This window comes from Pseudopipra pipra, chromosome W, assembly GCF_036250125.1.
Source record: "Pseudopipra pipra isolate bDixPip1 chromosome W, bDixPip1.hap1, whole genome shotgun sequence".
NCBI classification, from domain to species: domain Eukaryota; kingdom Metazoa; phylum Chordata; class Aves; order Passeriformes; family Pipridae; genus Pseudopipra; species Pseudopipra pipra.
The window spans coordinates 8,756,346-8,781,736 of NC_087580.1; the positions used below are offsets into that span (position 1 = coordinate 8,756,346).

General features: G+C 53.3%; 1 protein-coding gene and 3 long non-coding RNA genes across 4 annotated transcripts; all 4 read left to right on the plus strand.

The window, feature by feature from the left end:
- The first annotated feature begins 2,019 nt into the window (after positions 1-2,019).
- On the plus strand, positions 2,020-3,682 carry LOC135405867 (uncharacterized). Its single transcript, XR_010426054.1, has 5 exons — positions 2,020-2,109; positions 2,198-2,304; positions 3,010-3,100; positions 3,357-3,493; positions 3,663-3,682. It is a non-coding gene; the product is annotated as an uncharacterized LOC135405867 (long non-coding RNA).
- A 1,244-nt stretch (positions 3,683-4,926) lies between these two features.
- On the plus strand, positions 4,927-10,113 carry LOC135404835 (ankyrin repeat domain-containing protein 26-like). Its single transcript, XM_064639568.1, has 5 exons — positions 4,927-4,997; positions 6,671-6,803; positions 8,006-8,287; positions 8,982-9,217; positions 9,894-10,113. The coding sequence occupies exons 1-5, from the start codon at positions 4,927-4,929 to the stop codon at positions 10,093-10,095; spliced, it is 924 nt and encodes a 307-aa protein (XP_064495638.1). The 3' UTR covers positions 10,096-10,113.
- Positions 10,114-11,933: 1,820 nt separating this feature from the next.
- On the plus strand, positions 11,934-12,613 carry LOC135405868 (uncharacterized). Its single transcript, XR_010426055.1, has 3 exons — positions 11,934-12,050; positions 12,162-12,412; positions 12,531-12,613. It is a non-coding gene; the product is annotated as an uncharacterized LOC135405868 (long non-coding RNA).
- Positions 12,614-12,950: 337 nt separating this feature from the next.
- LOC135405861 (uncharacterized) lies at positions 12,951-14,036 on the plus strand. The gene is made up of 3 exons (XR_010426046.1): positions 12,951-13,566; positions 13,748-13,817; positions 13,910-14,036. It is a non-coding gene; the product is annotated as an uncharacterized LOC135405861 (long non-coding RNA).
- The last annotated feature ends 11,355 nt before the right edge of the window (positions 14,037-25,391 follow it).

Consider the following 25,391-nt stretch of genomic DNA (forward strand, 5'->3'; position numbering starts at 1 on the left):
CTTCACTTGGTGTTGTCATTGGGACAAAGTGGGACAAGATGTGTTTGAAAGTTTCTTCCTGCCCTGCTGTGTGCTGCCCGTTGGCTGGTGGAGCAGCAGAGCAGAAATTCACTGTTGGCATCTGGCAAAGCAGCAGGAGAGAGCAGTTGTGAGGGGAAGGGGGGTGAGGTGTCTGCTCTTCAAGAGGGACAAGACAAAGGAGTTGGGGAATTGTCCTGGAACTCTGGCCTGGCGGGCTTGGAGCGCTGGGTGGGCATTTCTTGAGAGCTGTGGTGGCCCCACTTCGTCCTGAGCCTCATTTGATGGCAGTGTGTCCAGAGGCAGCCCGGCTCCAGGCTGAAGCAAAAAGCCAGAGCGGGTGATGCGGGAGCTGCTCCAGCGCCTACCGCAGCCTGCGGCCCGGTGGGAGCGTCCCGGGCCCTGCCCCGGGGCGCCCTGAGGCGGGGCAGTGCCCACTCCCGCCGGCCGCCCTCACAAGGCCCAGGCCGCCTCCTTCCCACAAGGCCCAGCAGGGCCGCCCTCACACCTGCCCCGCCCTGCCCTGTCCCGCCCGGCCCCACCCTGCCCCGTGGCCTCTGTCACACCCCACGCTGACGTGCTGAGCCTTCCACCAGCCATTGTGACGCCACAGGCGCCAGTCGGGCACGGCTTTGTTGGTGCCCGCAGCCGGCGCCCAGAGCTGCTGTAGCCTCTCGGGGAGCAGCAGCACATCCCGCTCGGGGAGCATTGCGCGCCTGCATCGCCGTCTTGGCAGCTGCAGGCCACGACCACTGCGCAGGGCGACCTCGTCTGCCTTGTGCTTCATACCCTGTGCCCGTCCTTATTCTCGTCCCCTTTGTCACCCTCCCCCTAAACCTCGCCCGTCCCATTCCTCATCCCCACTTGGCTCCCGGCAGCCCGCCGGGGCCTTCTTGCCCTTCCTGCTGCTGGGAGCTCCAAGCAGGGCCATGCCGTGGCTTCTGAGCAAGAAGCGACGGCAGTCGCCCTCCAGCAGCCCCAGTGGGCAGCCCTGGGCTGCCACCAGCTCCAGCAGCGCCTCCCAGCTCCGGGAGCAGGGGCTGGGCAGGCTGCACCGCGCGGCCGCCCGCGGTGACCTGGGCTGGCTGAGGCGCTGGCGCTGGTACGTCAAGGTAGTCGGCATCGACAGGCCAGACCAGGAGATGCGGTGAGTTCTGGGCCACGCTGATGGCACACCTTGGCTGCTCCTGAGCCAAGCTGCAGTAGTCCTCGGCAGCCCTCTCTTAGGGACAAGGCTTGAAAAGTGACATTTGCCCTGTCAGCTGGGACAGGGAACTCTTGAGCTTTTCACTGCTCGGAGCTGCCGGCCGGGCTCCAGCGCTGCTGCAAACGCGTGTTGCCCACCTGCCCCTTGGTCGTGCTCTCTCTGCAGGGCTGTTCTGCAGCTGCTCAGCCCTCACCTGTTCTCTTCTGCCCTCTGGCTCATCAGGGCAGGGTTGCAGCAGCAGCAGCAGCAGGAGGAGCAGAGTCCGGGCAGGGTCCCCAGGGGGCTGGGTAGAGACACAGCTTGGGCTCGTCCTTTGTCTGTCTGGGTTAAGAGTGTCTGTTTAATTTTTAGGACACCTCTGCATCTGGCTTCAGCCAATGGCCATGCAGATGTCGTGAGATATCTGCTAAGAAAGAACAGCCAGCCCAACCTCGCTGACAGCTTCAAGAGAACAGCCCTGATGAAGGTGTGTGGAATGCCTTCTGAGCTTGGAGGTGGGGCTCAGTGCTGGGGTGTTAAAGGGGAGGTGTCTGGCAGGATTCCTTGCAGGGCAGGGCCATAGAAACACACCTATTGCAATGGGCACGGCACAGCCTCTGTTAGCTGATCTTTGAAGATGGTCTTCTATGGCAGCACTCAGGAGCTGAGGGAGTTGTGACAGAGGGGGATGAAAAGTTGGAAGCCTTTCCCTTTTGGTGTGTTGTTGCCAGGCAGTCCAGCAGGAGCAGGAAGAATGTGTTGCTGTTCTGCTGGAACACGGTGCCGACCCCAATCTGGCAGACGCTGAGGGCAACACTGCCCTTCACCTGGCTGTGCTCTCTAAAAACACAGCTGTAGCAGGGCTGTTACTGGAGCATCATGCCAACAGTGATGCTCAGAACCAGGTAACCTTGGCACGTGGCTAAAGCTGCTCTTTCCAACAGCTGCAGAGCTTGTCTGTGTCTTTCTAATGGGGATTCTTTCTCCTTTTAGTGGGGATTTACCCCCTTGAAACTTGCAGCCTTGCAACAGCACGAGGAGATTCTGGAGTGCCTTGTGAACAAAGCAGCTGACAGGCCTGCTCAAGGCCAGGGGGAAAGGTGAGGGCTTTGTCAAAACAGCCCCCGGGTGTTCTGGGTAGTCTGCAAGTGTGACCCAGACGAGGGGCGTGGCAATGAGCTGGGAAAAAGAAGGAGCAGCCCCGTGGAAGCAGTTCCCCGTGGGACTGGTAAATGCAGGTCTGCCCTTGGCTGCTCTCGTACCTCAGGGGCTCTCGTCCTTTGCCCGCTGAGGTCTGCAAGAAAGCCTTGTCTGTGGTGCCCTCCCCACACCCAGAGCCAGAGCCCCGGGGAAACTTGCCAGTAGCTCAGCAGCGTGGCTGCTCTGCAGGCCAGGGAGGTTTAAGGCACGGCAGAGTTGGGGCGTGAAGTGCTCTGAAGGGAAGCGTTGGGGGAAAGAGAAGCAACACTGTCCCAGGGGACACGAGGGGCTCCGAGCACAGAAGGAGAAAACTTCCTGCCATGGAGATGGTCAGGGGGTCGAAGGGCTTGCCCTGGGAGTTTGTGCAGCTGCATCTGGGGGGACTTTGAAGAGCAGTGCAAGGAGCCCTGAACAGCATGGCCTGAGCTGGTAGTTGAGGCTGCTTTAGGGAGGCCCCTTGGAAGAGCAATTCTCCAATGCTTCCATGGACTTGGCTTTGCTTTCCCGGAGCTTGTAGGAAAGGGGGGAAGAGCTGTTTTGGGAGCAAGCAGGGGAAAACTGATGCAGGATCAGACATGTTTCCGATGAAATTTTGCATGCTTTAGGACTGCTCTTGTGGTTCCTGGAAGCCACGAGGCTCACCTGGAGGAAGATAATCTGCGCTTGCAGGAGGAGCTGGACAGGGCTGACGCGGAGGTATGGAAAGCCTGTCCCCACAGGGAGAAACCTGGGGGTGCCTGTTGCTTCCTATCCATCCTGAAAACGGACAAACCAGTGTTCATTGTGTTCATTGGGGAGTAGAAGTGAAGCTTTGAAGGGACTTGAATGGATTGCAGTTCTTTGGGCAGAGGGGATGCACACAGACATGCAGCACCTGAGTTCTTCAGCAGCAGCTGGCTCCTCTCTGTAAAAGCTCCCCTGACAACTGTGGATTCTTCCCGTGGTTTTACAGCTGCAGGAGGAGGAAGAAAAGCATCTTCAGTCTGAGCATTGTGTTCCTGACTTGAAGACTGCCTTGGATGCCAAGAAAAGAGAGGCAATAACTTCCTCCCAGGAACTGCAGGACCTCCTGGAAGAAGACGCGCAACAGTAAGAGAGTAACCCAGTGAAGCGAGGGGTCTGTGGCTTTGGGGGATTGGGTGGAAACAGGGGAGAGTCAGTGGGATTTTGAAGGACACTTCTGCTGTGGCTTCTGTTCCTTAGCACAGTTTGTCTGGCATTGGACTTTCTGGTAATAAGAGCTGTATTTCTTCTTAAGCTTTGCAAGTGAGAACAGCAGATTGGAAGGCACTGTCCAGCAGCCAAGAGAGAGCGTTGAAGCCCTTCCGAGAGCCCTGCAAGCCTCTGCCTCAGTAAGCTGGTCCTAAATTTCCCTTTCTGTGACTCTTGAGCCTAGTTGCCTATTTCTGTGGGGCAATTGTCTGATGAAGTTTTCCTGGAGAGCCTGGGGAGCTCAGTTTCTGCCTTCTCCTCAGCAGAGGCTGCTCAGAAAGCAGCCTGGTCCTTTCCCCAGCTGCTACAAAAGCCCTGAGGGTATTTGGTGTGCTGGACACTGGAGGAATTCTTAGATTCTAAATGAGGAGTTTCATCATGAGCTCCAAGGGACCCAGAAGTATTGCTGCCAGAAGTGTCTCCCAAATTCTTAAGTAGGTGTAAAGTTTCTTCTTTCTGTGGGGGAATCTTTCAAGTGTTTTCTAGGCTGGTTTCCAGTAGATGATAAATACAGTTGCCATGGCCACCCCCTTGAGAGGTTTTCCCAGAATTCACTGCCTTTAGACCATGCTAAGTTTCCCTTTCTTTTTTTTTTCTGTGTCCAGGGTGGTGAACTTTCCCAGCAGCTGGACATGGAGCCTGGAACAGGCATGCAGCTCGAGGCCCTAAACCAGGCTTTGCAAGAAGAGCTGTTCACTCTGCTTGGGAAGTGTGAACAACTGGAGAAGAGCAAATGTCAGCTGCAAGAAGAGGTGACAAAACTCCACCACCATTTGGAGACTTTGGTGCTGGATGGCAGCCAAAGAGAACAGTGTACAGGAGAGGTGGCAGAAGGAGCTGACCAGGAAAGAAGTGCAAAGCTACAAGAGGTCAGCCTCGTTTTGCACGTAAGTGAATTTCTCCCCAGTGTCCACAGGCTCTTCATTAGGAGCTTTGAAGCAGAGTGCTCATTTGGGCTTCTTTGCCAGTGAAAAGAATTGTTTGCCCTGGTAGCTCCTGGGTTGTGCCTTGATTGCTGCTGGGAGTGAGGAGGCAGAGCCGCCTCTCTGAGTAAGGCTGGGCCCTTGGAACTGGGTGTGTGCAATTTTGTGCTGGGCAGAGCTCTCTTTTTCTTGTGGTGGTTGAAGGTGCACTGTCTCCTTCAGGCACAGGCAGCCCACCAGGCCCCACTAGGACAAATTGAAGACAGTCATTGTGTTTCCATGAGAATCCAGTTGGAAAAAAGGATTAGAGATCTGGAAAGTGAATTGGAGAGGATCAAAAACACCCAACAAGAGAGTGCTTCTCGTAAAGAAGCAGCACAGGGAGGGATGGAAATGTACAAAGAGCTGTATATGGAGGAAGTGAAAACCAGAAGATGCCTTGCCAAGAAACTGGAAAGGTAAGTCCTTGCTTGTTTAGAGAGGTAATGAGAGAGTCCTTTTTCTTCCTGCATTTTCCTTGGGAATCCATCTTCTCCATCTGGCCAGCATTATTGCCCTCCATTGGCCACCAGGGTCTGATGGAGTTGCCAAGACCCTCTCCTTGATATTTGAAAAGTCGTGGCAGTCAGGGGAAGTCCCAGGTGAGGGGAAAAAGGGAACCCCACTGTGCCCATCTTTGAATGGGGTAGAAAGGAGGGCCCTGGGAACTGCCAACCTGTCAGCCTGCCTTCTGTGCCTGGGGAGGTGATGGAAAAGATCCTTCTAGAAGCTCTGTCAAGGCACGTGGATGACAGGGAGGTGATTGGAAGCAGCAGCACAGCTTCGCCAAGGGCAAGTCCTGCTTGACCGACCTGGTGACCTTCTAAGATGGAGTGACTGCCTCAGTGGACAAGGGCTACCCATGTCATCTCCCTGTCATTCTGGGAAGCCTTTGACACAGTCCCCCACAACATCCTTCTCTCCAAAGTGGAGAGAGACAGACTGGATGTGTGGACTGTTAGATGGATAAGAAATTGGGTGAACAGTGCCATGCAGAGGTGGTGATCAATGGCTCAGAGTGCTGAGGGCCATCAGTGCCGAGTGGTGTCCCTCAGGGGTCTGGACTGGGCCCAGTGTTCTTTAATGTCTTCACTAATGATCCAGAGGAAGGGCTGGAATGCGCCCTCAGCAAATTTGCAGCTGCCACCAAGCTGAGGGGTGTGTTTGACACAGCTGATGCCATCCAGAGGGCCCTGGACCAGCTGGAGAAGTGGGCCCATGGCAATCTGCTGATGGTTTACCAAGAGCCAGTGCAAGCTGCTGGCCGTGGCTCAGGGCAGCCCCTGTATCAGTGCAGGCTGGGGGATGAAGAGGGGCAGAGCAGCCCTGCCGAGAAGCCCTTGGGCTGGAGGAGAGGCCGGACGTGAGCCGGCGATGTGCGCTCGCAGCCCAGAGAGCCAATTGTGTCCTGGGCTGCGTCCAAGGCAGCGTGGCCAGCGGGTGGAGGGAGGGCATTCTGCCTCTCTGCTCTGCCCTTGGGAGAGCCCAGCTGGAGGGCTGCATCCAGCTCTGGGCTCCTCAGCACAGCAAGGACCTCCAGCTGTTGGACTGAGTCCAGAGGAGGCCACCAAGGTGCTTGGAAAGATGGAGCACCTCTGCTAGGAGGAAAGGCTGGGACAATTGCAACCCTTCAGCCTGGAAAAGGGAAGGCTTTGGGGTGACCTAATTGTGGCCTTTTGGGGTGTGAAGGGAGCCTACAAGAAGGATGAAGAGAGTGCATTTAAAAGAGCAGGTAGTGAGAGGACAAGGGGGAATGGCTTCAAATGGAAAGAGAGTAGGTTTAGATTTGATCCTGGGAAGAAATTGGTTGCTGTGAGGGTGGTGAGGAACTGCAACCGGTTGCCCAGAGAAGCTGTGGATGCCCCATGGCTGGAAGTGTTCAAGGCCAGGTTGGATGGGGTTGTGAACAAGCTGGTCTGGTGGAAGGTGTCTCTGCCCAGAGCAGGAGGCTTGGAACTGGATGATCTTTAAGGTCCCTGCCAAGCCAAGCCATTCTAGGCTTGGATGCTGTCTGTGCTGTTTCTGTGAGACCGTGGGGGAAAGGCTGGTTCTTCCTGTGTTTCATGGTTTTCTTGACTAATTTGCTGTGCAGGCTGGAAAAGCTTCTGAGGATAGAGAGGAGGAAACTCCGGGTTAATGAAGAGAAAGGAAGTCAGTCCCAGCTGGAAGAAATGAAGAAGAGATATTCTGAAAAGGTCAAGGAAGTCGATGGATTCCAAAGAGAGGTGAGCTGTGCTCTGGGTGGTGCTCTTTGGTTGTGGTGTTCCTTCTTTTGAAAGCTGGGAGATGCTTTCCCTCTATTTCTTGTCATGTGGATGTTTTTATTCCCTTGGCTGCATTTTGGATGTGATGGGCTTTTCTTAATGCTCCTCCTGCTGTTCCAGTGGGAGATGACTTGAACTAATCCAGAGGTAGTTCTCCTTCTGGGGAAAGATGCAAATGTTGAGGGCAAAGCAGTAGGTGTAAGGGCTGATGGAGGCCAGGCTGTCCTGCAGAGGAGGGGCAAGCCAGGAGTGGCAGCCAGCCTGGCAGGGTGCGTGAGCTGAGGGGCCAGGGAGCCGTCCCACAGGCCCTGAGCAAGAAGAGCAGAACAGGTCCAGTGAGAGTGAGCGGGGTCAGCCAAGAGTGCAGATCCCCCGGCTGGGCCTGAGGGATGGGCAGGTCTGCCGTCCTGGCAGGACATCACGTGCATGGGCTGAGAGCAGTGGGGCCCAGCTCAGGCCTGGCTGCAGCTGGAGGGAGGCTGTGACAGCGTCCTCTGGGTGTGCCAGATGAATTGCTGCCCTGGCAGAGAGGGGAGGAACAGCACTGTCACTGGCAGGGCACCATCGGCCCCTGAGCCCTGTCTCAGGCACGAGCTGAGCAGGAGGCACTTGAGGTTTGGCTTTTCTCCTCAGTGTTGTTGCTGCCCAGGGCACGAGGAGGACAGGGGCCTCCCAGGGGAAAATCTGTCCCTTCTTGCTCACGGGGAGCTGTTTCAGCCCATCCTGTGGCGGGGAGCCAGAAGGACTGTTCCCAGCAGTGCTGTTGAGGCTGCTCTGCCTGTGCAGCAGTGGCACAGAACCTCTGATCCCTTCTCCGCTCGTCACTCGGATCCGTTGCTAAAGCGGCGTCTGTCAGAGCCACGCTTGGGTTTGAAGGCATCCCTGTAGAATGGCTTCCTGCCTTTGCAGTCATTCCTTTGGAGTCCAGAAGCGTGGAGCATTTTTGCATGAGGAACTCCAAAAGCCTGGGAAGCTGAGGAATTCTACGGCAAATGATGGGAAAGCTGTTCTTGCTGGAAAAGAAAAGCCTGGTTGCACTTTGTGTCTAGTCCTGAGCCAGCAGATGATGAATAAAGTCTCCCTGGCCACCCTCTTTTGGGGTTTTCCCAGAATTCACCTCCTTTACACCACACTGAGCTCCTTTTTTTATTTTCTGTCTGCAGGTTGCTGAACTTTCCCAGCAGTTGGACAGGGAACGTGAACAGTGCACGCAGCTGGAGGCCAAAAATCAGGCTTTGCAAGAAGAGCTGTCTGCCCTGCGTGGGGAGTGCGAGAACCTGGCCATGGACAAATGCCAGCTGCAAGAAGAGCTGGCAAAACTCCACCATCATTTGGAGACCAACGTGGTGGATCGCAGCCAACTCGAACAGTGCAAAAGAGAGGTGGAAGAACAAGCAGACCAGGAAATAAGACAAAAACTCCAGGAAGTCAATGAGTTTTTGCAAGTAAGTGAATTTCTCCCCAGTGTCCACAGGTGCTACGTAAACTTCTCTTGTGGCCATGGTTTTGGTCTTTTTCTTTTCTCCTGTATTCTGTGGGTTAGCTTCTGTCTTTGCTGAAGGCAGTGGCAGAAGGCAATCTGGTTGGGCAGGAGTGCTGTCATGGGTGTGGAATGTGGCGGCAGGTCCCTGAATCCAAAGGCTGCCCAAGGCAGATTCCCACTTTGCAGTGCTTGGGGGGATCTCTGTGCGCTGCTCTGCTTCTCACTGCTCATCCTTGAATGGGTTTGGCAACTTGCAGCTGTCATGGCCAGACCTACAGGTGCTGCTTTGTCCTTGTAGGGGGGAAGGTGCTCAGAAAAGGAGTCACTGAAATTCCAGGGATGGCAGGGAGGGGGTGGAGGTGGAGGTGGAAGCTCTTCTTGTCTTTGAAGAATCCTTTTGGAAATGCCCTGTCCTACAGACCCAGTGTCTCTTCATTAGTAGCTTTGAAGCAGAGTGCTCATTTGGGCTTCTTTCCCACTGCAAAGAATTGTTTGCCCTGGCAGCTCCTGGGTTCTGCCTTGGTTGCTGCTGGGAGTGAGGAGGCAGAGCCACCTCTCTGAGTAAGGCTGGGCCCTTGAAAGTGGGTGTGTGCAATTTTGTGCTGGGCAGAGCTCTCTTTTTCTTGTGGTGGTTGAAGGTGCACTGTCTCCTTCAGGCACAGGCAGCCCACCAGGACACCTTAGAAGAAATCAGAGCCAGTCATGTGGACTCACTGAAAAAACAATTAGAAGACAGAATTAGAGATCTGGAACGTGCACTGGGAAGGACAAAAAGCAACCAAGCAGAAAGACCTTTTCCAAAAGAATCCACCCAGGCAGAAGTGGACAAGTACAAAGAGCTGTATCTGGTGGAAGCCAAAACCAGAAAAAGCCTCGCCAAGAAACTGGAAAGGTAAGTCCCTGCTTTTTTGGACTGGTAAGAACAGACTCCTCTTTCCTCCTGCATTTTCCTTGGAAATCCCTTTTCTACATCTGGCCAGCGTCAGGTGTGAAAGCAGAACGTGGCATCTTTGTGGGGAAAGTTCCTTAAGACGCTTCCCGTCCTCAGACCTGTCTTCCTTTCTCTTTAGAGTTCCAGCAGTAACCCCACAGCAGCACCACTCTGGCATTATTGGTGTCTTTTCAAGTTGAGGTTGTTTTAGCAGGCAGTCTTTTTGCCAGTCTCTCCTCTCCTCATGCCGTGGGTGACAGAGAAGATGAATCTTGTGCCCTTTCCTGTTTGAATAAGGAGAGGCCTCTGGGAGAAGAGAGTTGGATTCTGTGAATCCAAAATAAGGCGGCTCTTTCTTGGCTTCTGTTTTGGCAGCGGGTCTGAGGGTTGAGCTTTCCTTGAGAAGGTCAGGGTAGGCCAGAGTTCTTCTGGAGGTGACACTGGCTGCTCCTTGCACTTGGTGTGATTTCTTAGAAACAGGCCCTGTGAACAAGCTCAGATCAAAGGATGTGCTTGTTTTGGACGCTCTTCATGCCCTTGGCTTTTAGAAGTCGAGTAGTAGCCAAGGCTGTGGAGGGTAACTTTGCGAAAGCCTTCCTGCCAAAGATGACTCTGTGTGTGCTTGGGAATGTTTCAGAGCTACTGAGAGACTTGCAGTGGCCAACACCAAGCTCTTTTTGGAGCGCCACAGAAGCAGATCTGCGGTCCCAAGCAGCGCTGTCAGCGGAGTTCTGGCTGCAAGTCCACTTCTGGATTCACCTGGCCTGGGACATCTTGGCATCAGTTTGGGACTGAGCAGAAGTCTGGCTCTCAGAACACCACCCAGACACCTGTGGTAAAGCCCAAGGCTTCTGCTCATCAGGTTGGTACAGATTTTCCAGAGTGGTCAAAGGCCAAAAAGATTGAAATGGAAGCAATGAGCTGTGGAACTCCATTCTTTTCCAAGAGAAACTGTGGGCAAGAGCTCTGTGGCACAGGAACCTCCCACCTAAGTTCTACCCTAAATTTACACGTAGTAATCTTCTGTAGCCTGTGGGGTTTGGCAGGAAGCCAACTCCAACCAGCTACAGATGGTTTTGGTGTCAGAAGTGGGATTGTTTTGGTTCCTTTGGTTTTGTTGTGGGAACATTGTCTGGGAAAGCTGCCAAGAGCAGGTTTGTTTTGTCAGCATCCACCATTGTTTTGGGACACTCCTGGGAGAGCTGCCAAGAAGGATTTTGTTTATCTAAACATAGCTTTGTTTAGGAACAAGGAGAAAGAAAAATAATAACAATGGCCTTTTTACTAATTTTTTCCTGATTCTTGCTGGTTTTGTGCCTGTCCTAGGACATCCTGTAAGGGACCGTTCAGATGGATGGAACAAATTGCTTCCTTTCCTTAATTTCGGCATCCACGGCCTAGTAGCCAGTTTCCTTAATGGTGGCCTTCAAGGTTTGGTAGCAAGGACTCCAAGATCAGCTCTAACCCATCCCTGCATTGTTCAACGACAATGATCCTAGTGGTGAAGGCAGCGAAAATGCTACTTAAAATTGGAGAGGTGGTGCTGCATTGGTCCCCTTGTTGTACGAAAGGAATCGCTGGAGCTTTGGGGACAAGAAGTGCCAACGGCCACGACAACTGTACACAGGCAACAGTATCGGAGGAACCGAGATTGACCCCCATCCATCCATCCAGTACATCCATGACATCATTGTGTGGGGGGACACAGCAGAAGAAGTTTTCGAGAAAGGACAGAAGATCATCCAGATTCTCCTCGAGGCCTGTTTTGCCATCAAGAAGTGTAAGGTCAAGGGCCCTGCCCAAGAGATCCAGTTCCTAGGGCTGAAATGGCAAATGGACGACACCAGATACCAACAGACGTCATCAACAAGATTGTAGCCATGGCTCCACCCACAAACAAGAAAGAAACCCAAGGTTTTCTGGGAGCCATTGGCTTCTGGAGGATGCCCATCCCAGAGTACAGCCAGATGGTGAGCCCTCTTTACTTTGTGACCCGTAAAAAGAACAATTTCCAGTGGGGTCCTGAACAACAACAAGCTTTCAGGCAGATCAAGCAAGAGATTGCACATGCCGTGGCTCTTGGACCAGTCAGGACAGGACCAGAGGTAAAGAATGTGCTCTACTCTGCAGCTGGAGATAAAGGTCCCTCCTGGAGCCTCTGGCCAAAGGTGCCTGGTGAGACGTGAGGGCGACCACTGGGTTTCTGGAGCCGAAGCCACAGAGGTTCTGAGGCCAATTCCACCCCTGAGGAGAAGGAAATCTTAGCAGCCTATGAAGGCACACGAGCAGCTTCAGAGGTAATTGGTACCAAAGCACAGCTCTTCTTGGCACCCCAGATGGGACCCCAGCATGCAAAGTGTAACTAGATAAGGGAAAAAGGGGTAGGGTTTATCCATTTTAGGGAAAGGGTGGCCAAAAAAGGAAATACTGCAATGCAGCAAACTTTGGCCAATCGGGGAGCGGGGTCTAAGGATACAGACATCAAGGGGATTTTTCATCAAACTTTCAGGGGACAAACAAGGGAAAAACTACAAGAAATGTTAAGACACAACCGTAAAACTCGAAAGGCATTGGGTCTGAACTTCTTGACAACTTCATCCAGGGCTTTCATCCTCTGGAGGGTCACACATTTCTTGTTGTCTTCTCCAGCTTTCAGATTCAGCAATGTCCTCACTCCCAACAGACCAGGGTCCCTTTCCAGAGTAATGGAGGAGCACCGTGATTTTTTAATCCAAAATTCCCAGATTGGAATGAAATGCTCTGGAAAGGCTCTGGAAATCATTTGGTGTTCACAGTGAGTCTCTGATTTCCCATCCCCTGCTTCAGATGTGAAAACATGTTCCTTGCAGTCGGAATGTAAACTCATCAGCTCCATTAAACTTGAGCACTATATCCCATCATCCAGATCATCAATGAAGATGTTCACCAGGAATTGCTGATCACTGGCCTCCAGCTGGATGTTGCACTCCTGATCACCACCCCGGCCAGCAGATTTCAACCAGCCTGCTGTCTGCTCATCCAGCCCATACTTCATGGGCTTCTCTGTGAGGGAGCCCTGTCTGTGTCCACTAGTACACACATTCATTTTGATTTTAAACAATCAAACAGAAGTGAGAGTTTTAAGAGCAGAATTATTTTTCAAAGGGAAATAGAAGGGTAAGAGTTTTCAATTTTAATGATCATGTTTTACATGATGCTAATTGACCTCTAGTACAAATGAGAGAGCACCTTAAGAGACAAATCTACATTCTCTATTTATGCCTCTGAATTACAGGTATGGCTTTGATGGAACGAGTGCCTTCAAGCTCCACTGGCAGGCACTGTTTGAAAACTATTTGGGTGATTTTGGATAAGAAATGAAAGATGCAACAGCAGGAAGCCATTCAGCAATCCCTGACAAGGGAGGTCCACTGTCAATTGCTGGGAGGGCCCCCACCTGTTTCTTTCAATGGTGCTCCCAAATCCCACCCCTTGGGCCTCCCATCCCATCCTTTTTGGTCCCCTCAGGCATCTCCTCCCCAGGATCTGCTCTGTGTCCTACCCAGGGTCCCCAAACATCCTCCCACTGATCATTCCCAAAGCTTTTCTTTCCAGACCTTTGCCTTTCACCCAGGCCACTGCCCTGGTACCTCCCAAGACCATTCCTTGCCTCCCTCTCCACTCCCAACCATCTCCAAGTCCCCTCATTTTTGTCCTCCTCCATCCTCCTCCTCCTGTCCCCACCAAGCCTCTCCCTTGCAGTCCCCATGTCCCTACACTTGAATTCCTTTCCCCTCCCCTGCATCCCACACAGGGCCCCTTCAACACCCCAATCCCAGTCCCATGGGCTCCCCAGTTCCCCCCAGTTCAGCATCTTTGGGTCCCCTCCTACTCCCCCCACCCTCCCTGCAGGCCCTGAATTCCCCTGGCTCTCCTTGTCTCCATCCCCACCCTGGGCCCTGCAGGCACAGGGGTTGGAGGTGAAACTGGGTGCAGTGGGAGCAGGGGGAGCAGAAGGGATTTTCCCCCTCAGACGGGGGCAGCCCTGGGCTGGGGGGGCTGGGGACACCCGTGTCCCTCCCCCAGCCCCACAGGGGCCAATCCTGCTTAACCCTTTGCTCTCCTTGCCCAGGCACTCTTGGCAGGAACCCAAAATGAACTGCGGGAGGTGAGTGGGCCGGGGGGACTGGAGGGCATCCAGTCTGGGAACTGGGGGACACTTTGGTCCCCCCATCCCTCGCTGGCACCGGGGACATCCCAGTGACCAGCCAGGGCTCCTGGTCTCTCTCCAGCTGCATTTAGTGGACGTTGGGATCCTGAAGACGGCTCAGGTGGGTACCAGGAGTTCTGCCTGAGTCGGGTCCTCCCCTCACATGGCCATGACACTCCCAATCCATCCCAGTCTGCCCCAGTATACCCCAGTGCACCTTCCCAAGGATCCCATTTCTTCCCCCAGGCTCCCAATACATCCCACTGCACCCAGGGTGTCTCTGAGCCTGTCTTTGTCCCCAGCCCCCTGTGGTTGAGAAGGTGCTGGGTCTTGTTGGTGAGAAACGCGTGGCTGCATCCCTGGATGGCTGAGGTGAGCAGTGCCTGCAGGGATAGGGGTCAGGACAAGGCCCCTCTCATGTTGCAGTGGACTTTGGGGGTGACGTTTGGGGCTCTGTCTTTCAGGACTGGTGGTGACACCCGTGCCCTGTCCCCCTCCAGTGGCATGAGGAGATGATCATCCCTGGAAGAACCCCCTGATTTCCCTCAGAGCCCAGGGCCATTTCCCCTGTATGATCAATAAATCCCTTCAGCAAAGCCACTCTCCTTGATCTTGTGTGTGTGTGTTCCCATCTCCATGTGTGTGTTCCCATCTCCATGTGTGTGTTCCCATCTCCATGTGTGTGTTTCCATCTCCATGGGTGTGTTCCCATCTCCATGTCTGTGTTCCCATCTCCATGTCTGTGTTCCCATCTCCATGGGTGTGTTCCCATCTCCATGGGTGTGTTTCCATCTCCATGGGTGTGTTCCCATCTCCGTGCCTGCGTTCCCGTGTCCCTGTCCCCTCCTTCTCCAGCCCCTGCACACCCGGTGCCTCTCTGGCCGCTCCCCTGCCATGAGCAGAGAGGCTCAGGGGGCTCCTGGGGGTCTCTGCACACAAGATCCCCTTCACCCCCTCCATGTGCATCCTGAGCAGTGCAGGTTGGGGCATCATGGAATGTCCCTGCTGGGGGCTGGGACAGGCAAGGGGCACACGGGGCAGCCCCTGGAGCACCTGGACCTCCCCTGTGCTCTGGGAGGGATGGGAAAGGGGATCAAAGGAGCCAGTGGGTGTCAAATGCCCCCAGATCTCAAGGGCCAGGCTCGGGGCTGAAGGGATGGGGAGCAGCCCTGCATCCAAGGCCATGGGGATAGTGGGGGATGAAAAGCAGGATGGGAGCCAGCAATGGGAGCTCACAGCCCACAACCCCCCGTGTCCTGGGCTCATCCCACAGAGTGGGCAGCAGGGCAGGGGGGTTCTGCCCCTCTGCTCCGCTCAGCTGAGACCCCTCCTGCAGTGCTGCCTCCAGCTCTGAGCTACCTCAGGGTGTGGTTTTCTGTTGAGGAGGAAAAGGCAGGACTGAGTCAGGTCAGACTCTATTGGCAAAATGTGTCTCTCTTTTTAGGAAGACCTCTCTGCATCCCCCTCCCCTGAGCTCTGGGTTTTGCTGGCTGATGGGGGCTTTGAGAGCAGGGACCCTGTGACAGGCTCCCGAGGAATCCTCCTTGCTGTGAGAGGCAACTCGGAACACGGGGTGATCCGAGATTAAATGTGCCTGTGACACATCAAAGCATCTCCAGCCCTGCTGTTCACAGTTTGCCCAACTGCAGAGCAGAGCTGAGGGGATTTGCTGTAGTTTTGTTACAGTTTCACTTGGCACATTTAGAAGTAAATTTGGGTGGCTGAAATCCCTGACATTTCTAATGTTCTCCAAGTGAAATCTCGTGGGTCCTGGGAGGCAAAGGGATGGTCTCTCAGCGCAGAGAGAAGAACTACGCTGGCCATCACTCCTGTTCTCAGCCGCCCCTCGCTGGCAGCTTGGAGCTGAGGGAGGATCACACTAAGGAGCTCCCTTAAAAAGAGACAGGGCCTTTCTGGGAGCAGAGGAATCTGGGCTCAAAGGGCAGATTGACAGACTGCTTGTCTTTTCTCAGGGTGCCTGATTAGGATCTCCTCTTTCTTCTCCCAGACTGCTGCACAGAGGGATCATTGCAGCTGCCCAGAGCATTTCTATGGCTCTACCACCGAGGTGTCCTCTCCATGGGGATCCCAGACAGCAGAGAGATACTATGGCAGAGCTGTGCCCTTCTGGAGGACACCCTGCAGGACACCCGGGGAAGCAGCTGAATGTCCTGAAGTTGCCTGGAGGGCACTTGGGCATTTTGCTCCCACAGACATCCCCACAGCAGCACCCAAAGGGTTTGTGTCTGGACAGGAACCTGCCACCCCAAAGCCCCTGCACTGCCTGAGAAAAGCCAATGGTGAGAAGAAGAACAGCCCAGACAACAGGGGATGGCAGGGAAATGCCACAATGCGGCTGCCAAGGGAGGAGGGACACACAGAGAGAGATGGAAATGGGGGCCTTGTCCTTGCCTGGGCTCTGGCTGCTGCAGGGCAATGCACAGCCCAGGGGCCATGGCCTGAGGGCACAGGCTCTGCTTAGGCTGGGAAAGGAGCCCAGGGAGGAGCTGCTCAGGGAAGGGGTCTGTGCCACAGGGACAGCAGGGAGGGCCCACATCCCCCTGCCCAGCACTTGTGGCAGCAGCTCCCTGTCCCTGCCTGCCTGTCTCTGGGTGAGGAGCTGTTCCTGCCAGCAGCCCCTGCCTGTGCCCAGCTCAGCTCCCTGCCAGTGCTGCCAGACCCATCCCCAGCCCAGTGCCCAGGGGCAGCTCTGCCTGGGCAGGGGCTGCAGAGCAGATCCCAGACCCCTGCGGTGGCTGGGAAGGGGGAGGTGTTCTGGGGGGATGTGCTTCCTGAGAAGGGCCCCTGGAAATGGAGGAGGTGGAGCTGAAGCTGTGAGGAGCCCTGACCCTGCAGCTGAAGGGCCCTGCCCGGCCCTGCCCGGCCCTGAGGGGTCACTCCTTCCACCCACCCCTTCTCCCCCAGCCCCGTGGCAGCTCCTTGGCCGGGCTGAGAGCTGACCCTGGCAGGCAGCAGAGTCCCTGCCCCAGCACACAGAGCCCTGGGGGCAGGACCCTGCTCTGCACCACAGCCCTGGGCACCCCTGGCTGCACCCCCACCTTCCCACCCAACAGCCAGCCCTGGCACAGGGAACCTTCTTGCCCTGGGCCTCTGAGGGGGCAGCAGCAAGTCCTGCTCTTCAGCAGCTTCTCCTGCTGCACCCCAGCAAATCCAGCAGAGCCATCCTGGCAGCTCCTGGCACTGGGGGCATTTGGCAGCTGGCACAGGCACTTGCAGGAACTCTCCTGCACTGCTCTGCAGCCACAGCCTGACCCTGGCAAAGGGCTGGGAAGGTTCCTCCCCCGAGCAGCTCTGCCCTGTCCTCCCACCCCAGGATCCCTTGAACCTCCTGCTCCCTTCTCCTCTCTGCCCTTGCTGCCTGCAGCTCCTGTCCTGCTCTGCCATATGGCCACTTCCCCTGCACTGCAGCAACTGGGAGAGTCCTGCTGAAAGATCCTAGAAGCTGTGGGATGTGGCAGCTTTAGGAGATCCCTCCAGGAAGGGAAGTTGAACTTTTCTGCAGCCAGAGAAATATCCATTCAAATCCTGTGAAGGTTTCTCCCACAGTGAGAGCTCAGTCACCTCCCAGCCCAGGCTGCCTCTCATCTCTCTGCCTTCTCTCCTGTGCCCTGGGTGCTGCAGGCAGTGCCCTCAGCCCTGCTGGGCTGTGCAGAGGAGCTGCTCCTGGGCAGAGCTTGCCAGGAGCTCCCTGTGTGCCAGGAGCCCGGCCCAGCTCAGCAGCACAGCAACAGCCCCAGGCAGCACTTCTGCCCTTCAGGGATCCCTCCAAGTGTCCCTGGGGCTCCAGGGGACCCTGCTGGGACACAGCTGAAGGAAATAATGATGTTCCTTCTCTCAGCTGGGCACAGACACTTCTTTCAGCAGGGTCATTTCTCCAAACAGACACTGAGTTAAGTTCAAGAGTCCCCTTTTCATGTCCCATCATTAGACAGGAAACCCAGACAGTGCCCAGGAGGGATCTCCTTCACCTGCACTGAGGGAAGGGACTCAGCTGAGTCAACAGAGGTGTCTCCTTGTGGCTCTGCAGACCTGGGGCCAGAAGGACACTCAGCTCCCTCCACAGCCCCCATGGGGTGGGATTCCTCCTGCCCCAGTTCAGGGGGCCCAAAACAGGCACCTGCAGGTGACTCCTGTTGGGGCAGATGACACTGCAGAGATAAGAAATTATCTTAGCCAGAAACCATGGAATTGAAAGACAGACAAGGAAAGCTTCTTTACATATACCACCTGATATTTTTATACTATCTTTTAATTAAGCAGACTTGCTGTCTCCACGAAAATCCTTTTACCACCTTGTTTACCCCATCTCCTGTTGTAATTGTGATAAAGAAATATCTGTTTATCTGTTTGAAGAAAAATATCTCCCTGCGCTTCCTGGACCCTCAACCTCAAATGTGAATACAATGTATGTCCCCCCTTCCCTGAACCCTATATATAGCTAGAGTTGTGTCAAACAAAGGATTCAGCTTTGTACCCACAAACTGGATCATGCAATTATTTAAACCGTCTTAGACTCCTTGTCCCATCTCCCGTGGGAATGAATGAAGACCAAAGCCAGGAGTGACCTGCTGGGACACAAATCCCTGGTCACTTCTGAGGGGCCAGAGGTGACCGAGATTCCTGCTGGGAACTGCAGGCTCCAATGGAGCAGTTCCTAGGCACAGGGCAGCAGCTGTGGGATCTTCTTGGAGGCTGCTGGGACATTGCTTTGGCCAACTTCAGTGGCAGAAGGTGCCCACATGTAGGACGGGGGAACCTGTCACTGCTCCTCCTGTCCAGGGCAGCCCACAGAGGTGCTCAGCTGACCAAATGCAGGGAGGGAGGTCTCTCTCCTGTTCTTTATCAGGGTATTTTCTACACATCCTTAGAGTACAATGGCAGTTGTCTCCTGGACATCCCTTCATTGCTGAACATAATTCAGGGCATCTGAACCTGAATTTCATACCCAAACAGAGGCCTGTAGTGCCAGGGGAGGTGCCAGGGCTCTGCAGCACAAGTGCAGTACCTGCCCTGGACAGCACAGGGCCTGTGCAGGGACCCCGTCCCCATTCCCAGCAGTTGTGGGACAGGCACCACCCAGGGCTCCTCAGACACATTGGGTGCCTTTGGGGCAGGGAGTGAATCCCAGCCCTGCAGGGACATAAGGTCTGGCCCTTCTCTATCCAGCTGGTGCTGGGCAGTTCCTGAATACAAAACACATCCCAGCAGGGTCTCCACTCCTGTGCATTCCCTTTTTGTGTGGTTTAACCCCAGTGAGCAGCCAAGTGCCACAGAACTGCTCACTCAATCCCCCGACCTCCCCCTGCACTGACAGGGGGAGGAGAATCAAGAAAAGGCAAAACCTGTGGGTTAAGAAAAATGTAATAACTGAAACAAAGTAAAGTATGAAAATAACAGTAAGTGTAGTAACTGTGATAATAACTGTATTGAAAAGGGAGACAGAAGAAAGAGAGAGAGAAATAAAACCCCAGAGGAACAAGTGATGCTCAACATGATTGCTCACACACACTGCCCAGTGCCCCACACCCCAAGCAGTGATCTGCCCCTCCTGCACAACCCCTCCTCATGGATCCACTGGGAATGATGTTCTGTGGTGTGGAATATCCCTTTGGAATGTCCAGGTCGGCTGTCCTGGCCCTGCTCCCTCCCAGCTTCTTGTGCACCCGGCAGAGCACGGGAAGCTGGAAAGTCCTTGATGAGGGTAAGCACAACCAAACCATCAGTGTGTGATCAACATTGTTCTTTCATGGAATCCAAACCACAGCCCTGCACCAGGTATTAGGAAGAAAATTAACTCTCTGCTTAGGAAGAAAATTAACTCTATCTCAGAATTAATCTCTAGTTAATCTATAGGAAGATTAACTCTATCTCCTAGGAAGAACAGCCAAGACAAGGCTGGTGTCCACCTCTTATTCCACACCATTTACACCATGTCAGATCCCACACTTTCCAATACATTCCACCATCACCTTTCCTATCATTTGATAGAAACCCACTGATCTCATTGCTTAGTCTATGAAAGTCTGTTGAGTTCATTTAGTCCAGGATTTTAGGCTCCATCTGCCAAAATACTCTTTCAGGGCAGGAAAAATGCTGTCTGCTGTGAGATTGTTGCCTGTTGCAGCCAGTTCTTTTTCCATCACCGCTGTGCTTGTCTGGTCTCCTCCAAGCTCATTGTTCATTTCTCTCAGTGATTTTCACTGTAATACCCCCGACACGGCAAAGAGTGGCCACAGCAGTGAGAATGCAGTGTTAGAGAGTTACCACCATATTACAACTGAATTCCTTGGCTGTTCTCACCCAAAATCCAGTCCCTTCAAGGCACACACTGGATTTCCCATCTTTCCCTCCTTCCCCACCAAGCGCATCCGTGTCCTTGAGACACGTGAATCCCACAGGTGCACTTCCCTTTGCCTGAAGCAGGAATAACCCAGACTGTCTTCTCAGCATGTTTTTAATGTGCACTACAGGAACTTTATCCCTTTCCATGGCACGTAAAAACTTGGACTGGACAGGGCCAGCCCGATTGGCACATCCCCCAATGCTGAGTGACCAGGTGGCCTTTGCTAAATGTGCCTCCCAATGTTGGCAGGTCCCAGCACCCACTGCATCATTCCATCTTTCCTGGTGCATGGCAGGTGTGGTGGTTTTAGCACCATCAGGAAATTAAAATTCACATAAGTCACTCCCTTTCCCACGGCCCTTCTGGTGAGGGAGGGACAAAAAGTGAGAGACTCTGGGTGGAGATAACAATTCACTAAAAGCACAGAGCAATGGAATAAGACACGCACAGTCACAACAGCAATATCACCAACAAAAGTATGCAGAAGGAGAAGGTGTTTCACTCCCAAAAGGGGTCACCACCGGGCACACAGAGAAGATGCAGGGTGCTCCCTGAGCGATGTGTCTGTGCGGTGCCCCCGGACAAAGGCAATGCGGTGGGGGAGCTCCCAAGGGTAACGTGTCCAACCTCTCAGCCCAACAACAAGGAGGACCAAGGACAAGCCAAGCCCCGGGAGCTGGGTCGTCCCGGCCGTGTGGCGCAGCCGCTCCCTGGGCTCAGTCTCGCGCTGGCTCCTCTCTTCTCCTCCCAACCCGAGGGCTGAGGGGGCTGAGGCTGCCCCCCAACCGCCCCGTCCTGCTCAGAGCTTTGGTTCAGCACCACGGCCTGTCGTGGTTTCCCCTTTCAGCACCAAAGGTCCATCATCCCAATCCAGGGAAAACATGAGGGGGAGCAGCGGGGCAGAGGACGGGGAGCGCAGGAGTGATGCTGACAGTCCCTGCCCTGCAGAGAGCGGGGCAGGATGGAGCAGTTGCGGTGCAGAGCCCCGGCTTTTCCTGCTGGAAGCACAGCCCTAGGGATGGCACGGATGGTACAGGATAAATAACTTGGTGACACCCACAAAGCGCTGAACTGCCCCCTCTGCTCCCTAACCAGGACACTGTGGTGAGTGACCATGGGAATGGGAATGTGTGATGGTTGCCATGGTAACCGACCATAGCAATGGGAATGTCTGATGGTTGCCATGGTAACCAACCATAGCAATGGGAATGTCTGATGGTTGCCATGGTAACCGACCATAGCAATGGGAATGTCTGATGGTTGCCATGGTAACTGACGGTAGCAATGGGACTGTTTGATGTTTGCCATGGAACTGACCATAGCAGTGGGAAGTGTGATAGTTGCCATGGTAACAACTGTAGTGACAGGAATGTCTGATGGTTGCCATAATAACTGACCGTAGCAATGAGACTGTCTGATGGTTGCCATGGTAACCGATTGTGCCGGTGGGAAGTATGATGCTTGTCATGATAACTGACCTTAGCAATGGGACTGTCTGATGGTTGCCATGGTAATCAACTGTAGCAACTGGCATGTGTTATGGTTGCTATGGTAACTGACCGTAGCAGTGGGAATGTTTGATGGGTGCCATGGTGAATGACCATAGCAATTGGTATGTATGACGGTTGCCATGGTAACTGACCATCGCAATGGGAATGCATGATAGTTGCCATGGTAACCAACCGTAGCAATGGGAATGCATGATGGTTCCATGGTAAGTGACTGTAGTATGGGAATATCTGATGGTTGCCATGGTAACTGACCATAGCGATGGGAATGTACGATGGTTGCCATGGTAGCTGACCGTGGTAAAGAAGAATGTGTGATGGTTTGCATGGTAACTGATGGTAACAATGGGAATGTATGGTGGTTGCCATGGTAACAGACTGTAGCAATGGGAATGTCCGATGGTTGCCATGGTAACTGACCGTAGCAATGGGAGTGGATGATAATTTGCCATGGTAACTGACTGTAGCAGTTGGAAGTAGAATAGTTGCCATGGTAACCTACTGTAGCAATGGGAATGTTTGATGGTTGCCATGGTAACAGACTGTAGCAATGGAATGTGTGATGGTTGCCATGGTAACCGACCATAGAAATGGGACTGTCTGATGGTTGCCGTGGTAACTGACCATAGCAATGAGAATGTATGATGGTTTCCATGGTAACTGACTGTAGGAGTGGAATGTATGATGGTTGCCATGGTAACTGACTGTAGCAATGGGACTGTATGATGGTTGCCGTGGTAACTGACAATAGCAATGGGAATGTCTGATGGTTGCCATGGTAACTGACCATAGCAATGGGAATGTCTGGTGGTTGCCATGGTAACTGACCATAGCAATGGGAATGTATGCTGGTTGCCATGGTAACTGACCATAGCAATGGGAATGTATGCTGGTTGCCATGGTAACTGACCATAGCAATGGGAATGTATGCTGGTTGCCATGGTAACTGACCATAGCAATGAGAATGTATGCTGGTTGCCATGGTAATTGACCATAGCAGTGTGAAGTATGACAGTTGCTATGGTAACCGACCGAAGTGACGGCAATGTCTTATGGTTTCCGTAGCAATGGAAATGGTGGGAAACCAACATGTATGGTGACCGTAGCAATGGCAATGTGTGATGGTTGCCATGGTAACTGACCGTAGGAGTGGGAGCTATGATAGTTGCCATGGTAAATGACCATAGTGATGGAAATGTGTGATGATTGTCATGGTAACTTACCGTAGCAATGGGAATGTGTGATGGTTGCCATGGTAACCGACCATAGCAGTGGGAGTGTATGATGGTTGCCATAGTAACTGACATAGCAATGGGACTGTATGATGGTTGCCATGGTAACTGACTGTAGCAAAAGGAATGTGTGATGGTTGCCATTGTAACCGACCATAGCAATGAAAATCTCTGCTGTTTGCCATGGCAACTGACTGTAGCAGTGGCACTGTATGAGGGTTGCCATGGTAACCAACCATAGCACCGGGAATGTATGATGGTTGCCATGGTAACTGTTTGTAGCAATGGAAATGTGTGATGGTTGCCATGGTAACCAAGCACAGCAATGGGAATGTATGATGTTTGCCATGGTAACTGACCGTGGCAAGGGGGCTCAGTGGCGTTGCCCACGGCTTCCACTTCTGCAAATTGGCTTCATTCCCCTTCTCCTTCAGCAGCCTCAGCCACTCGTCGGGGGGGCCCCACACAGCAGCTTCCCAGCTCCGTGAGGTTCTGCAGCAGCCCAGGGTTCCTTTGGCCCCACAAGGTCCTGCAGTGTCCCGATGGTCCCTTGATTCCGTGAGGCCCCACAGTGTCCCAGGGTCTCCCTGCTTCCATGAGTTTCCCCAGTGTCCCAGGTTTCCTTTGATTCCACGAGACCCAGATGTGAAGCAGTGGCCCCTTCATTCCATGAGGTTTTGCAGTGTCCCGATGGCTCCTTTCTGCCGTCAGGTTCTGCACAGTCTCAGGTTCCTCTGTTTTCAGGAGTTTCTGCAGTGTCCCGATGTCCTAGTTAGGACAGCTGAGAGCAGTTCATCACTGGATGGGTGTAACCCAAAACTGTGTATTCTATAGCCTTCCATGCCATTTCCCAGAAACTGTTATCAATAGAGCATTTACACCATCTGCACACAGAGCCTGACTCCTCAGGCTATAAACTAGGCATTAAGAGGCCTGCGAGATAGGAATATGTTCCTGTCCTCACACCCTTTTATGGAATACCCCGCTCTGAGGGAAGGACTGAGCATTCCTGCCTGAACTGGAGAATATATAAACTTGGAGTTTTGGAACCTTTTTTACCACTCGTGGGATCCAGAGGAAGACTGCAGCTCACTGCTCTCAACCAGACTGAGACCACCACCCTCAGCTGGACTGCAATCACCACTCTTGACCAGACTGCACCAGCACTCTCACCAATAGGTTTTCCCCTCACCTTTTCCTTTGGACTCAGGGGGCCCAAAGAACACCACTCTGTTCATGCCCCAAGGTGCTGGGTTATATATTTGGGGTTTGTGGGTTAAAACCAATTGTTTGTCTGTATAATTGTACTTATTGTATTATTTCATTAAATTGTTATTCTGACTTATAATCTCTCTTTTGAGTTCATTTCCTATTTATTCTTGCTTTGGTTTTCTCCTTCTTTCATATGCTCTAGTTTTATGGAAGAAATTTGCTTGAACCACGCATCACCACAAAATTCCAACGTTTTACCTCAGGGACTATCTGGAGGAATATAAGAGTTGTCACCCTTTTTGCCACATCCCCTATCTGGATTTTTGCCCCTCTTGGGCACTGAACTTTTGTCCCCCTTGGGCATTTTCCTTTTGCTTTCCCCCAGTTCCCACATTTACTCACTGATGAGATTCCTCAGTCTTTCCCTGTCGACTCCTTTCCAGATTAGGACATTTCCTTACCCTTTCTTCCCCTCTCGCCTGTCTCTGGACAGTCTCAGGAACCCAATGAACTGTCCCATTCTGGCCACAAATGAAGGGAGTTGATCACCAAACTTCAAAGCAGGGGCTTCCCTATCCCTTGCAGCTGCTGGGTTCTCTTGTTCCTCAGCAAACTATACAGATGCTTCAAAATGGGGGTCAAAGGCTGCATAAACAGTAACTTTCTATCTACTGCTAAACCAATTAGGACTGTAGCACAAGTTTTGCAAGAACAGTCTTATTATTACTTATACCAGGCAGGAAGTTTCCAGCACAGGATGAATTTTCTTTGTTAGTCTCTTCTTTATCTTGTGGTTACTTCACATGTCCTTGGAGGGCTCTAAATTCTGGATTCCACGTGTCCAGATTTTAGTTCCCCCAAGATTTCTTCATTGAAGCTTTTAAGTTTGAAACTTAAAGTTTCAGTGATGTAATGATCAACTCTGACAGTAACTGTCTGTGAAAACAAGTTTGGCACCAAGCTGACTGAAGTGGGAAATTTCTTGATCGAGGTGTTTGTTCCCTCTTGAGCCTCCTTTTGCTACGAAGGGATTTCTCTGATGGTTCCCTGTTGGCTTCCATTACCCCAGGAGTCCCTGACTCACCTCTGTGAGACATCAGCTGTGCTCCAGTGTGGCTGTTCCATCTCAGAGTCACCTCAGAGGGGCCCTCACGGGTACCTTGTCCCTCTGTTTTTCATGTTATCCCACAGATTTCCTGGAACAAGCCTGATCTTGTGCCCCTCCCCCATCATGTCCAGTGTAGAGCCCTGGGACACTGTGGAACCTCATGGAATCAAGGGGCCACTGTGACACCACAGGGCCTCATGGAACCCAAGGGACCCTGGGACACTGTGGGGGCTCATGGAACCCAAGGGACCCTGGGACACTGTGGGGGCTCATGGAACCCAAGGGACCCTGGGACACTGTGGGGGCTCATGGAACCCAAGGGACCCTGGGACACTGTGGGGGCTCATGGAACCAAAGGGACCCTGGGACACTGTCAGGAGCCTTGTGGTGCCCAGGGTTGAGGAATCCCGTGGGTGTAGGTGGCTCAGGGAGCAGCTGCAGTTGGAGCTGTGGGATGAGCTCTGGGTGAGGGGCCTCAGCCCAAAGGCCGTGAGCTGCTGACCCTGGAGCAGCCAAGGGAAA

Coding starts and splice junctions, on each gene's coding strand:
- LOC135404835 (XM_064639568.1), top strand. CDS start 4,927: ATGGAAATGTACAAAGAGCTGTATATGGAGGAAGTGAAAACCAGAAGA. Junction 6,804..8,005: donor TCGATGGATTCCAAAGAGAG/GTGAGCTGTGCT, acceptor TTCTGTCTGCAG/GTTGCTGAACTTTCCCAGCA. Junction 8,288..8,981: donor AAGTCAATGAGTTTTTGCAA/GTAAGTGAATTT, acceptor TGTCTCCTTCAG/GCACAGGCAGCCCACCAGGA.